The sequence below is a fragment of the Pongo pygmaeus genome, chromosome 8 (assembly GCF_028885625.2).
Source record: "Pongo pygmaeus isolate AG05252 chromosome 8, NHGRI_mPonPyg2-v2.0_pri, whole genome shotgun sequence".
NCBI lineage: Eukaryota > Metazoa > Chordata > Mammalia > Primates > Hominidae > Pongo > Pongo pygmaeus.
Genome location: NC_072381.2, coordinates 98,750,980 through 98,766,527, shown reverse-complemented (window position 1 = coordinate 98,766,527; position 15,548 = coordinate 98,750,980). Strand labels below are relative to the sequence as shown.

The 15,548-nt window shown below is 43.2% G+C and overlaps 1 protein-coding gene across 1 annotated transcript in view; it reads right to left on the bottom strand.

The window, feature by feature from the left end:
* Positions 1-15,548, bottom strand: part of PDE6C (phosphodiesterase 6C) — a 52,686-nt gene that overhangs the window by 21,524 nt on the left and 15,614 nt on the right. The window contains exons 8-14 of the mRNA XM_054436725.1: positions 14,646-14,693; positions 9,065-9,214; positions 8,323-8,466; positions 6,915-6,983; positions 3,755-3,901; positions 3,414-3,521; positions 2,936-3,045 (exon numbers count right to left, since the gene is read on the bottom strand). Of these exons, the coding sequence (XP_054292700.1) occupies positions 2,936-3,045; positions 3,414-3,521; positions 3,755-3,901; positions 6,915-6,983; positions 8,323-8,466; positions 9,065-9,214; positions 14,646-14,693 (776 nt within the window). The remainder of the gene's footprint in view (positions 1-2,935; positions 3,046-3,413; positions 3,522-3,754; positions 3,902-6,914; positions 6,984-8,322; positions 8,467-9,064; positions 9,215-14,645; positions 14,694-15,548) is intronic.

Below are 15,548 nucleotides of genomic sequence, written 5' to 3'. Positions count from 1 at the left end.
CAACTAAATGCAAAGTGTGCTCCTTGATTAGATCTTGAATTAGAAGGAAAAAATAGCTATAAAGGACATTAATGTGGTAATTGGAAAATTTTGAATAAACATTTTATATTAGATAATATTATTGTACCAATACTGAGGGTGATCATTGTATTGTGTTTATGTAGGTGAATGTCCTCCTAATTCTTAATAAGTATATGCTGCAATATTTAGGAATGAAATCTAGTATTACAGCCGACTCACAAATGATTCAGTGAAAAAAAAAAAGAATTAGTTGGCCACGTACCGTGGCTCAGGCCTGTAACCCCAGCACTTTGGGAGGCTGAGGCAGGAGGATTGCTTGAGCCCAGGAGTTCAACACCAGCCTGGGCAACATAGGGAGGCCCTGTCTCTACAAAAACAATTTAAAAGTTAGCCAGGCATGGTAGCATACACCTGTAGTCCCAGTTACTTGGGAGGCTGAGGTGGGAGGATTTCTTGGGCCCCAGAGGTCAAGGCTGCAGTGAGCCATGATCATGCCACTGCAGTCCCTGGGTGACAGGGTAAGACCCTGTCTCAAAAAAATATATATATTATTTATATACACACACAGACATTCACACACACACTGACAGTCTGCAGTCAGGAAGCCCTTCCATCACCACATGCCCCTACAGTTGAGTTTACAGAGGAGGAATGATGAAAGAAAACCAGGCCAATGCAGAGGGCAGGGTGTGGCTGCATGCGCCTTTCCTGCAAACCTGGAGGCAAGATGGCAACTTCAATCCTGCTACTTCCTATAACCTAGGGAAGGTTTGACTTCATCTTTTGAGCTCATCAGTTAAAGTGGGGGATAATAGTACCTCCTATATGGCACCTCCCTTCACTGTGCTGTGAAGGTTAAATGAGGCAGTAGGTATCAAGTCCTTACTAGCACACAATAGATGCTCAATTTGTTCCTCTGGAACTGAATTGGCTAGTATACTACTGATCAAGAAGGAAGACGAGGACTTCAGTGACTGTCAGGGAACTTGCATTCTGGAGGAGCGAGTGGCCAGTGTAGGCTGGAACCTTTGAGATGAAGATGTCTCTTGCCTCAAGTCTGGATGGAGATCGTCTTTTCAAGACAAAGCCTAATAATAGGTAGAATTGCTGAAGATGAGGAGTCACTGCTTACAAAGTGCTTTTCACTCAATGAAATTATATATGTGAAACCTGCCTAGTAGGCACTTTCTCAAGTAGGTTTCACATATGTAATTTCACTGGATTCTCACAACAATCTTTGAGAGGTCAACACTTTATCCATCTCATGGCTAAGAAACTGAATCTCAAATAGATTAAATGACTTGTCCAAGATCCCCCAACCAAGAAGTAGTTGGTCCCCACAAATCCAAGCCTCCAAAGCCCATTCAGTCTGTCTACAATACTTCAGTACTTCTGGAGAGGGGTAGTTCATGTGTCAGAAATGAGAATGAAGTGTGGCTAAGGCAGATAGACCATCTTAAAACCCATTATCAAGGAACTGGGCTGGCCATGAGCAATGCTGGTGAATGAAGAGTCCAATGACATCATAACAATAATAGTAATCATAATAATACCTAAAGTTTATTTATTTATTTATTTTCTGAGAATGAGTCTTGCTCTGTCACCCAGGCTGGAGTACAGTGGTGTGACCTCAGCTCACTTCAACCTCTGCCTCCTGGGTTCAAACAATTATCCTGCCTCACCCTCTCAAGTAGCTGAGATTACAGGTGCACGTTACAACGTCCAGCTAATTTTTGTATTTCTAGTAAAGATTGGGTTTCACCATGTTGGCCAGGCTGGTGTCCCACTTCTGACCTCGTGATCTGCCCTCCTTAGCCTCCCAAAGTGCTGGGATTATAGGCGTGAGCCATCGCGCCCAGCAATCATACCTAATATTTATTAACTGCCAGGATCCTACCATGAGTTGAGGGCTTTATATGCATGATCACATTTAATCTTTACAACAACCTTATGTGCTGGGTACCATTATTAATAATTCTTACTTTCCAGATGAGGAAATTGAGGCTTAGAAAGTTTAAATAACTTGTGACCCATTGAATCCAAATCTGCCTGAGCCCAGAGCTTGCACCCTTCTTATTGTACTTCCTTTCTTGGGGCAAGAGAGAAAGATGGCATCAATGTTAAGATAGAAGACCAGCTGAAGGAGAGTTTGTTAGAAGCAAAAAGACCAGGGAAGTGAAGGGTAGTGAGCCCAGGGATAGTATTCTCTAGCCTGAGCTGGGGAGTGCTCCATAGAAGTGTACAAGTGTAAGCCTAACATTCATGTACCTTGTGTATTTGTTTTTTATTTTTTATTTTTTTTGAGACAGAGTCTCTTTGTCGCTCCAGCTGGAGTGCAGTAGCGCAATCTTGGCTCACTACAACCTCTGCCTCCTGGGTTTAAGTGTTTCTCTTACCTCAGAGGCACATGTCTACCTCCTATAGACATGTGCCTATAATCCCAGGTGTGTGACACCCAACTAATTTTTGTACTTTTGGTAGAGACAGGGTTTCACCATGTTGGCCAGGCTGGTCTTGAACTGACCTCACTTGATCTGCCCGCCTCACTCTCCCAAAGTGCTGGGATTTCAGGTGTGAGCCACTGTGCCCAGCCAGATTCGTGCACTTTAATATAGGAATTCAACACTCTGATTAAGCAAAGTTGAGAGAAGAAAGCCTGAAGGCCTATAGGAAGAAGGCAGAGGCACATCTGGAAATGAGAACAGAAAGGAAAGGGGGACGCAAGCACCTAGGGAGAAAGAGCAAAGTTATCATGAAGGCGGAAGCTTGGGAGGGAATAGAACCCAGCCCTGGAATTTCCAACATGGCAAAGAGGCATTGACTGGGCCAAGGAATAGGGAGAAGCGTTTTTCTCACCCTAAGTACTTTCCAATGTCCACCAATACGTGTCAACATTGGACATGTGTTCACTTACTTCATCTGGTACAAATTATTGGTGCCTCTGTGGTCAATATCATGGCAGAAGGCAGCAGCAAGCATGGCAAAGGCTTCGAGATCTGTATAGTATTTCTTTAATCTTCCTGTCTAAAAAAATAACATATATACATATATCTATAATTTATTTGAATTAATATAGCTCTATACCAAGTGCAGCCTGCAATAGAGAATAGGCCCACTAGGTTTCTGCAGCAAGTTCACTTTATTTGTTGTGAGTATTGTAGTATTGTGGGTGAAGACTGAACCTTCAAGAAGGTAAGTGTGTGAATATCTGAATGATCATCCCACTGGTGCTCAAGGATACCGATGTTCCCTGGGACTCATCTGCAGCGGAGAGGGGTTTGTGCCCTGAATTTTTAAATTACTGATCTAAAATGATGGACCATACCTATTTCTCATCATGCTCAAATGGGAAATCTGCAGGTTTATAAGGATTTACAACCCTCTGTACCTACCATCAGCAAAGTAAACATGGTCTGCCCCACGTTGAACCCATGCCGCCAATTGTGGTAAGTGACAGCTCGGTATCCTTTCCTCACAGTGTACATCCATCTGGTAAGAACCTAAAAGAAGATGACACCATTCAGACTTTGGAATAGAATTCTAAAGGTTAGAAGGTCTGTGGCAATCTTATCTAAAAAGATGTGTGGGTCTTGTTGACAGGGGTTAAGCCGATGTATTTAGAAAGTTAATAATAATTTAAAATTCAAACTGAGCCCATCTTTTGAACCACAGAAAACATCAGTGAAGCAGAGCTGCAGAATCACACAGTATTTTAAATTAAATACCATCTGACCTCTACAGGTACTTTGAATTTCTCCACCACATTTATTTCAAAAAACAGTCGTATTCCACATTTAATCAATCCGTGCTCTGTAAGGGGGAAGTCACTGAAGCGGAATTCGTACAGTTCTGCTGAGCGTGGGTCTGGCAAGTCCTCTTTCTGTTGAAATAAGGATGGATTGTTTCAGATTACATTCATCTGTTTTCCCTTTCCACTCCCATAGCCAACACTGGGTGTAAACCAAAATTACAATAAAAGAACACAATGTGTGATTCACTGAGCCAGCACGTGCCAGGCACTGGGTGATGCAGTTTGTGCAGATTATCCTTACGGCAGGCCTACACGATTATCTCCATTTTACAGGTGATGAAACTGAGACTTGGCTATATTAAAGACTTTCTAGGTAATGGGATACCATTCCAAATCCAACTCCAGTAGCTCTTTTCTTTCTATGATGCAAAATAAAATGTTTAGTTACAAAAGCCTTACTCATTTTCGAAACTCAACTTTTTTTCTGTTCAGGAAATATTCAGTAAACAGTAAATGACTGTTTAATTCAATTCTCTTGAATTTTCTTTATGTGCTCAGTGATAGTTTCCCATTAGAATGTGAGCTCCCCGAGGGTGGGGATCATCTGCTTATTTGCTGCCATATCCCAAATCTGCAGGTCCTGTCCCAGGAAGGTGCTCAGGAAATGCCTGTTGAATGAATGAGTGGATAGATAAACCTATGATTGCCCTGCAGTACATAGGTATACTTGCAGACATTTCATTTAACTCACATCTGGTTAGGATTCCGGATTATGTGAAAAAATAGCCAAGTAGACACATGGCATTGGTGCGACTTGAGAAATAACAATATGGATCTTGCCCTTAAGGAACTTAACTTATTAAAGTGGCTATAAAATACATGCGACTGAAAAGTAAGCACTTAGAATAATCAGAGAGTATGCTAGTGCTCCATGCCGAGGGAGAAACTGAATGTCCTTGGACAAGTGGGGAAATTAAATGAGGAGAGATGCTGGAGGGACATGCATGCAGCTGAGCTGGCAGAAGGAAGTGGAGAGACGATTCCATGAGGGTGAGAAAGTGCCAAGAGGCAGAAATTAGCAACAACTATGTGGGTCTACCAGACAGATCTGCAGGAGAGATTCAGTTCAATGGGTATTTATCTGAATGTGTAGTATGTCCTTACTAATGCACTGAGGAGGACACAAACTTAGGGAAAGGGAGGTCATTCCCCTTAGTGAGTTTAAGGTTTTTCAGGGGACAGCCATGCTCTATTTACACAGATTTCAACACCGAATGATATATATCTAATTAAAGCAAAATTATGGTTTCCGGTCCCCCCAGCCCCTGAGCCTGGGCTGGCCCCTCACACTCTTGCACAGAACTGTTGCTACACCCAGAAAATCAGCTGAGCCTTCCCTGGAGGTAACATTAAAGTGCAGGCCTGGAGAAAGACTCAGGTAGGTGAAGATGGACAAATAATTACGTAGCTGAGAAATGACACCAGGATAATTTTGGAGAACTCCTCTGAAATATTTGTTATGTTCCTCAATTTTATGCAACAATGATTTGGGATTTGCCCTGAGTAGATTTTACGTTCAAAATAGGCTGGTTTTTTAGGAAGTCTACTGGTTCTTTGTCCAGTTTATTTCTTCTACAACATGCAATCCTTCTTCCTTTAAATAAGAAATTAGAGAATTTCTAGTGACACAGATGTCAATGAAAATTTTGTTTTCCAAGAAGATGCCTATTGTTGAGGGCAGGTGGGGAGAAGAAAGAGTGGTCTTCTGGGCCAGGCTGAGAGGATGGTGCTCAAAGGGGGAGCCAAGCAAAATGGGAGAAAAGGGAACCTCAGATGACATGAAAACATGGGGGTGGGAAGTAAGCCCCGAAAAGGGGTCAAAGACCAACAGTCCTATGGTAGCAGAGCAAAGGCCCCGGGTGGGAGGACAGAGCCCATAAAAGATGGAAAGGGAGAAGGTGAGATAGTCAATGTGTCTTAGATTAGAAAGAACCCTCACATCACAGATCGGAAAGAGACCGTGGAAAACAGGTTATAGCAGTTAGTAAGGAAATTAAGTGTGATATTTCCATTTCAATCATATGGAATTCAATCCTCTGAAATTCAAGGTCTTGGGGTCTTGGTAAATATCCCAGGATTTCATGGATTCCAGAAGAGCCACATTCTAGAAACAAGGGCTCCACCCTAATACTAGGAATAAAACCAAAAAAGATCATCCCAAATGAAATCTAAAACAATTCTCTCACCTGCCAGAAGAAACTCTAATGCTCTTTGCAGAAGGATAATATCACTCAGAGCCCCTACACGTTTTTATCTACAATATCTGATTTTTTATTTTAAAAGCATGAGGCATGCTTTAAAACAGGATCAAATGACTAGAACCCAGGTGTAAAAATAAACAGTAAAATCAGATCTACAGGTGATTCTAGTATTAAGATGGGTACCTTAAAATAATACACATCAATACATTTTTTTTTTTAAATACAGGGAAAAATAGTCAAAATAGATCAAATGATGAAAAGTTTTAACACAGAGTTAGAACCTTAACAAAAGAATTAAATCTACCTTCTAGAACTGAAAAAAAAAATCTCTGAAATTAAGAACGTATTGAGCGAGTTTAACAGTTGATTGGACACAACAAAAGACAGAATTAGTGAAGTGGGAAAGTTAATTTCAACCAGAAATAATAGGGATGGCCTACTGGCAACAACAGGAAAGAATGGAGCCTTCAGACTCCAGAAGAGAAGCTAGAAATGGCAGGGGGTGCCAGTGCCTAGAAAGATCCATGCTCCACACTAACTCTGTCATGTCCTCTGGGGTGGCCATGGTGTCATCCAAAGCTATTAAAATAAACTGTGCCTTGATATCCCTAGATTCTGTGCCCGAAGTCCCCTAAGCAGTAGTCTAGGCTACCTACAATTGTAAATTATCTGTGTGAATTGGACCAGAGGCGACAAAGATGAAGAAAAGCAGGGAATCAAAAGATCAATCTTTAGAAGAATTCTTTCTTTTTAGCCTTGAGAAATATCAGGAAAGAGAAAACTCAACATTTACTTGAAAAACAAGAAAGCATGTCCTAATATATTATTGATTTATAATGCCTCTATTTAACAGGCATTAAGGTTAGAAAGAAAACACTTACCAAAATTGCAACAAGTTGTTTTTCTTCACAGTCATCAATTACATCAACATTTAACTTCTCTTGAAATTTCTAAAATGTAAAAGCAATTGAGGTGTGAAATTCCTAAAGGAGAAGATTTCCATCTGATTCCTCTACTATTACAGTCTTAGTTAAGATATATTTAAAATATGTGGGAGGAAGAGGCGGGAAGATCCCTGGAGCCCAGGAGTTGGAAGATGCAGTGAGTTATGATGGCACCACTGCACTCCAGCCTAGGTGAGAGAATGAGGCCCCATGTCTAAAAATAAGTAAATAAATAAAATATACGACAGTGATTTCCATGGCAAAGATGCATTCTTTGTCATGGATACAAAGACCTATAGCACCTGATTATGAAGACTTTCTTCAAGAAATAATCTAATATATTTGATTTTTAAAATTCCCCCAAAATGATTACAGTAGCTGCTTTTTTAAAAGAGGTGTGGGTTGTTTGCATGTAGGAAAGAGAAAATGAGTGGCTTACATTTATTTTTCTATTAGCTTATCACAGTTCCCTTTATTCCCCCCAGATCTTCTCATCTTTAACATCTCAAACTGTCAAACTGAATTACACTCAAACCACTGGGCAAAACCAAAAACCAACATGCTCACCAAAAACAACCCACTCCAGCAAAACTACACACACACACACACACACACGCAAAGCCAGGGAAATAAAAGAAATAGAGATGGTGGGCACATGATATTTTCCCTTCATTTTGTGGTGATTAGAACATGGTTAGCAAATATCCCCTTGCTCCCCCATCATCTATAAGGTTGGTCTTCATGATGTGGCTTTCTTTGGCCAATGAGCATTTTGGTGACTGTGATGTGAGCGAAAACCTGAAGTATGCCTGCACCGTTGGGCTTGCTCTCTTGCACTTCTGTCATCTCTGTGAGAAGGACATCTATCAGGTAGCTCCTGGTCCAAGAAGGATGAGAGACACATAGAGCAAACCAAATTCACAGCTTGGAGCCAAGTCCAGCCACTGTCAATCAAAGCCTGGTCAACCCACAAATGTGAGTGAGAGATAGAGGTTCATTACTGCATGCCGCTGAGGCGTTAGGGTTGTTGTTATGTAGCATTATATGACAATAGCTGACTGATACATTTCCCTTCCTAAAATATATATATATTTTTCTTGCTATAGCTCCCATAGCCCCAGGGCTGTTTTCAACAAAGTGCTTTTCCAGCCAAGCAGCAGTACTTCCAGTAAGGGTCTCTGTACACTGGGCCATCCATGTCTTCTTCCAACCCCTCCTTCCCTGTCTCTCTCCCTCAGCCCAGGAGTAAACCATTCGCATTTGTCCGACCCCTGGGTAATTAGATGACTTCTAGAATATGTGGTTAGGTAACATCTATGTCCACAGGACTGAATTTCCCACTTACCAAAATGGACTTAATTTCATCAGGAGTGGCTTTGGTTTGGTTCATGAGCATTTCCTGAGCAATGTCCTTTCTGTTTTCTAGCTTATTCATCTTATCGTAGGTGTCAGTATTTAAAAGAGACCATCCAAGAAATTGTGTGAGAGTCTGAAACGGATAAAAGGTGATTCTAATTCTCTTCAGTTAAAGGAAAATTGGTTTGGAGGCAACAAACTGCACGCTTTTCTATCAATCTCCCTTCCATCATCAACCACCCCATTCCTTCTTTTAATTTAAGAAAAACATACTAATAATCAGCTTCAGACAATAAAACTGGCTGAGTTATTGCTTTTTAAAGTGGACCATGCACCATGAATACTTCGTTAGAAGAGAGAGATGTTACCAACACCAGTACAGTCAAGCAGGACCTAAAAATTAGGCAGGGGGCTGGGCGTAAGAATAAGAATAAGAATGAGAGGGAACAGGAAGGAGGAGTGGGAGAAAGAGGAAGAAAATCCTCTTTCCTGTTTTCTGAGTATTATAACAAATTTTGGTTAAGCTAAAAATTTTATAGTTTGGTAGAAAATGTTGCAGTTTATAGAAGTCAGGAAATAGAAACGACAAAATAACAACATATTGGTTACAGCTATATGTGACCCATGTCTTAATGGCCCTTCAAAATATCATTCCAGAATAACAAATAATTATGCGCCCTCTCTTATTTTGTGAATTGCATTGACTTCCATTATCTTATTATTGCACTTGCCTCGGTAATGTATTCATCATGCTCATCGAAAGGTTTTCCATCCTTCCTGTTGTAAAATGTAGCAACTCCTACAATATCTTCTTTCTTGTTGACGATAGGCAGGGACAAAACATTCTTAATGACCCAACCAGTTTCGTCTACAGGTCCTTTCTACAAACGAGAAGGGACCTTAAGTTATTTTTTTGCCTTTTTATTTTGAAATAATCATAGATTCACAGGATATTACAAAAGAAATGTACAGAGAGATTTCTGGTATGCTTCACCCAGTTTCACACAATGGTAACGATGGTTAGACAACTATAGTACATTTTCTACTGTCTTGTGTAACTATAGTACAATATCAAAACCAGAAAACAGACATTGTACGATACAGAGCTGATTTGGATTTTACCAAGATTTGTATGCAGTTACTTTTGCACATATATGTGTGTGTGTACATATAGTTTTATGCAAATTTATCCCTTGTGTAGATTTTCAACCACCGTTAGAATCTAGATACAACACTATTTCATCACTACAAGACTCTCCTGTACTCCTCCCTTCTAGCTACCACCCAACCATCTGTCACTTAGTTTATTTTTAATTTAAAGAAAAAGGCTGGGCACAGTGGCTGGAGCCTGTAATCCCAGCACTTTGGGAAGCAGATCACCTAAGGTCAGGAGCTCGAGACCAGCCTGGTCAACATGGTGAAACCCCATCTCTACTAAAAATACAAAAATTAGCCAGGTGTGATGGTGGGCACCTGTAATCCCAGCTACTCGGGAGGCTGAGGCAGGAGAATTGCTTGAACCCAGGAGGCAGAGGCTGCAGTGAGCCGAGATCGTGCCACTGCACTCCAGACTGGGCAGCAGAGTGAAATTCCATCTCAAAAAAAAAAAAGAAAGAATAATCTTTTGGTGTTAGATGTGCAATTCCTACTTTGTGTTAGAACATGGCTAGGACCATACAGCCATTATATGTACTCTAGCACATCCAATAGAGTGAACTAGAACCAAGTGTCTGTTTTCTGACAATTCTAACCTTTTCCCTTTCTTTCCCAAGCCCGAGGGATGGGAAGTGCTTCTTACCACTATGTTACCTCACTGTTGCCTTTACACTTTTTCTATCCTCTAACACCTGCTTAGCTAATTCCTTAAATAAAATTCTCCTATTGAAATACTAGTGTGGTTTTTGTTTTTCTGACTGATCCATGAAGATAGTCTTTCATTCTGTGGTGTGTTGAGTTGAGTAAACATTTGTCAAGCCTCTATGGTATGCCAGGAACTGGGGAAGTTGCTGAAGGTACAAAGAATAAATCACAGGTCTTGCCCGCAAGATGCTTAGGGTCTAGTGGAGGGATGCAGGCACAAAAGTTTAGGAGTGTTTTTCAAAGTGTGGTCCAAGGACCATGTGTAACAGATTTGTTTTAGCTTGTTTCATTTTTTTTTTTTTTTTTTTTTTTTTGAGACAGGGTCTCACTATGTCACACAGGCTGGAGTACAACAGCATAATCTTGGCTCACTGCAACCTCTGCCTCCCAGGTTCAACTGATTATCCTGCCTCAGCCTCACGAGTAGCTGGGATTACAAGCATGCACCACCACGCCTGGCTAATTTTTGTATTTTTAGTAAAGATGAGGTTTTACCATGTTGGCCAGGTTGATCTTGAACTCCTGACCTCAAGTGATCTGCCCGCCTCAGCCTCCCAAAGTGCTGGGATTACAGGTGTGAGTCACTATGCCCGGCCTGGGCATGCATCTTCAATAAGCTTCCCAGGTAATTCTGATGCCTTCTGAAGTATGAGAACCATGATGTAGCATTTGCACAGTATGTAGCTAAGGCAAAGATAGACAAGCACTCAACACACCACATTATTTGTTCTTGAAGACCTCCCTTGGCTTACTTAGTCATCCTTACAGGCCCCTGTTAAGTCTTGGCTCTCCCATGAAGCCTTTCTAATTTTTCTAACTCATAAAGAATTTTTCTGTTTTGGAATTCCAACTGCACTTATAGCCTGAACCACAATTTAGCATTTAGACTGAGCATGTAATAAGTGCTCAATCTAAGTAACTTGTTACTACTCTATGTAGTCATTATACATGGAATGAAAAGCAGAGGAACCAAACCTCAACGTCTGTGTCCTGATGGTCAAAGCTTTAGAAAAAAGATGCAGTGCATAGTGCTTGCAAAGCCTGCATCTTTGGAAAACAATGAGAAATATTTATGTACTTATGCCATCATACGGACCAAGGACAAAATCAGTAATAGAAAATATATCACATGCGTGTGAAAGAACTTCATGTGTACTTGTCAAAGCTTCCAAAATAAGCTTTGCTGACTGCTTCTCAGTGTTTCAGGAAATATTCATTTGCTACTAGTTCATATTCATTTGTTTTGCCATTAGCTAGAGCTTGTTGACAGACAAGTGACAGAAGGAACCTAAAGTTTAAGAAAAATTAGTAGGACAAAAAACTGAGGAAATTCTATGCAATTTTCCTCCTGTGAATTGGGACCACTTTAATTGATGTTAAAGGAAGACCCCTTAGTCCACTTCAAGGAACACTATGGCAGGCAGAACAATGGCCCCCAAAGATGTCTATATCCTAATCTCTGGAACCTGTGAATATATTATCTTACACAACACAGGGGAACTAAGGTTGCAGATAGAATGATGGTTGCTAATTAGCTGGCCTTAAGATGGGGAAATTAGCCTGGATGTTCCAGGTGGACCCAGTGTAATTACAAGGATCCTTAAAAGTAGAAAAGAGGTTAGAATCAGAATGGGAGAAGGAGCTATGATGACAAAAGCAAGGTCAGAGTGATGGTGCTGCTGGCTCCGCCAGGGGAAGGGTCACCAGGCAAGGAAGGCGGGCGGCCCTGAGAAGCTGGAAAAGGCAAGGAGATGAATTATCCCCAGAGCCTCCAGAAAGCAAGAGTCCCACCAGCGCCGTGATTTTAGCCCAAGAAGACTCATTTTGGAATTCTGACCTCCAGAACTGTGAGATAATACATTTTGTGTGGTTTTAAACCACTCAGTGGCAATTCGTGACAGCAGCAATAGGAAATGAATCCATTATGCCCCCAAGAAACACAGCCTTTGCAGGTTTGCTCTGACGGCAGTTCTTTTTATATCATTGGCTTTTCTATCAAACTTCTCAGGTGCGAAAAGGAATCGTAAGAATCAGGGTGGGGCCTGAGCAGGGAGGGACAGAATCAGAAGACGGAGCACAAAAGGAGGGTGGTGGTTTGGGGAGGGTGGCCACCCGTCCTAGTCCGCTCTGCGGAATGATGCACAGGTGATGCCATTGAGGAGCAGTGGGGAGGGAGGCTGGAGGTGCTGAGAGAGACATCAGACAGAGATACAGTCCCGACCCTTTGCAAAGGAGAAACGGAAGGATGGAAGATTGAGGGGAGCCCCTTAGACCACCGCGATGTTCTGAAACTGTTTGCAGAGCTGTTAGGCATTCCTGGGGCCAAAGCTGCCTGGCAGGGGATCTGGCTGTCTTCCAGGAGTAGGCTTGCTTTCCTGTCCCTGCCACACTCAGTTACCAATTGGGAGTGGCCTGTGGAGCATGTGGCCTCAGTGCAGATGTGACCATGGATTTCAGGCCAGCAGCCATTGCACAGCTACACGTCCCACAGGTGGAGATCTGAGAAGCACATTTTCATGGGCACCACACTGATGTTTCCCAGGGAACTGGGAAATCCCTGTGACCTGGAGGTTTATCCCACACTGGGGACTCCCCAAGGCCCCAGGGAGGCCCCAGGCCTCCTCTCTGCCCAGTCCATCAGAGCACATCAGAGCAGCAGCTGCAGTGGAGCATGAGAGAAAGGGCCTCACATTTCAGAGCAGCCTGCGTTCTCCTGGGCCAGCTCCATTCCCACTCCCTGTTTAGACAATGACTGCTTAAGGTTCAGACTCTAGAAAATCATTGTCCCCCTTTTGCTGGCATGTATCCTATTCTGACATCCACCTGCCATAAATATAGGGATCAGGCCTGGGCACAGCATGGTCATAAATAAGCTTCAGTTGCAAGGAGGAAGGAGCTAGAGCAGCCATATGGTGTTTACATGTTTTCCATGTCAATCAGCAAAGGGAGGAGCAGGCAGATGCACGTAACAAAGCAAGTGTGTACAGCTTTCCCCAAGGTGTGGTGTGGTTCTGCAGCTAAGGAGGCACGCTGCAGCCTGGGGAAGGCTGTCTTTTCCTAAAAGGCAGAGATGGGGCTCTGCATGTGAGAGAGACAGAAAAACAGACCCCAACGGTACCCACTGGGGAGGGCAGTCTCTATTTCTGACTGAGATCAGGGCTCTAAGGGGACGTTTTTTTAAATACAGGACAGAGAACAAGTGCCCAGAGGCAGAAAATAAAAGGCTGTGGAGCCAAATGCCGGTTTATCTCTAACAGTCAGGTTGGGAGGAGGTGACAGGTGGGGAGTGGGTGGCAGAGATGACAGGTGAGGAGGGATGGGCAGGTAGAGAGGGGAGTGGCAGAGATGACAGGTAGGCAGTGACAGTTGGGGAGGGGGTGGTGAAGATGACAGGCTGGCCCTTCTGGTGGGCTGGATGAACTCGGGGGGCGGGGAGGGATCAACTCGGGTCTGCAGCCAGGTTCCAGCAGGAAGCCCTGATGGGGAAAAGTGGGTCGGCTAGAGTAGCACATACAGAAGCTGATTCCTGGGAGCATCTGGTGGTGAGTGGAGGCAGATTGCCTAGGCAGTGGGTCTCTGCACAGTGGAGAAGGAAGGATACAACCGAGTCTAACAGCAGGAGCAGCTCTAAGGACTCAATCAGAATTGTTGATTTTCCTGAGAACAGTTGCAATAAGCTGCAGGGAAGTGCTGCTGAGAAAACCACCAGGAGAGCAGGATTCAGGATGTAGGATGTAGCCAGCCAATCATGCATGCAGAGAACATTTATTGAGCATGAATACTGTGCCAGGCACTGTTGAGCCCTTAGATCAGGGATCCCCAACCCCTGGACTGCAAACCAGTACTGGCCCATGGCCTGTTAGGAACCAGCAGGTTATACAGCAGGAGGAGAGCAGTGGGCACTCTAGTGAAACTTCATCTGTATTTACAGTCACTCCTCATTGCTCACATGACTGTCTGAGCTCCGCCTCCTGTCAGATCATCAGCAGCATTAGATTCTCATAGGAGTGTGAATCCCATTGTGAACTGTGCATGTGAGGGATCTGGGTTGTGCAGTCCTTATGAGAATCTAACTAATGCCTGATGATCTGAGGTGGAAGTTTCATCCCAAAACCATCTCCCACCCCACCCTCATTCTGTGGAAAAATTGTCTCCCACGAAACCGGTCCCTGGTGCCAAAAAGGTTGGGGACCACTGCCCTAAATGACCAGGAGTGTAAGCAAATGGAGGAGTGGCAGGTCCCCTCCCTGGCCTTCTGTCTTATCTTTCTTTTCTTCCTTCACTGAAGAATCTGCTACTTGCTGGCCCAGCCAGGGTGAGTGGGAGATGGACCTGTGTGTGCCTGTGGCCACACCTGAGCATCAGGCGGTCTCTGGGGGTGGAGGAGAGGCGAGAGCATCCACCCCCCCACCCCAGCCCAGAGAGGTGAGGCCTGACCCAGAGTGCAGTTACCTGAAATGTGAAGTATTCATCCGCAGGGGCATTCATCATGTTACAGATCTGGAAGGCAAGAGGAGAAAAACATTCTGAAACATTGTGTGGTGGAGCCCTCTAAGCCGAATAAGAAAGAACGCATTGGGAGTGAGGATTTCGTACATGGCTCTTGACTACTTGCAGGCAAATGGACCTCAGCTAGGCCACAGCTGCTAACAACTCATTCAAGATGGCTTTCCTGCTGCTAATTAAATCACTGGAGGACATGTGGTACCGTCTCTGCCCCTTCCCACTTCCCCAGACTCCAGGGAATTCCCTTCAAATTCAAAGCAACAGGCTTCTCAGGCCAAGGAGAGGAGAAAGCTGAGAAATCCTAGCTCTGCTACAGCCAGTACGAGCAGCAGAGCTAGGATTGCTTTTTTTTCCTTCTTCCTAAAGTGAGATTTGGGTTAGAAGATGGTGGTTAAGAGGCAGGAGGAAACAGCCAGATAAGTTTTTAGTTACACCAAAGTAAGGATTCAGTGGGAGATATCACTTTACTTAGTGGAATTCACAGACTATTGCTCACATCTATAAGGACAAGAAATCACTCCATTTTGGATCATTTTAAGTTTTCTGTACCTTGGGTCATAATCACAAATGGATCTTAATAAAAGACCATGTCTTTCCAAGAGATAATTAAAATCATAGCATTTTATTTGATTTTATTTTTTATATTTTTTGAGACGGAGTTTTTGCTTTGTTCCCCAGGCTGGAGTGCAATGGTGCGATCTTGGCTCACTGCAACCTCCACCTCCTGGGTTCAAGCAATTCTCCTGCCTCAGCCTCCCAAGTAGCTGGGATTACAGGCACCCGCCACCAAGCCCAGCTAATTTTTGTATTTTTAGTAAAGACGAGGTTTCACCATGTTGGCCAGGCTGG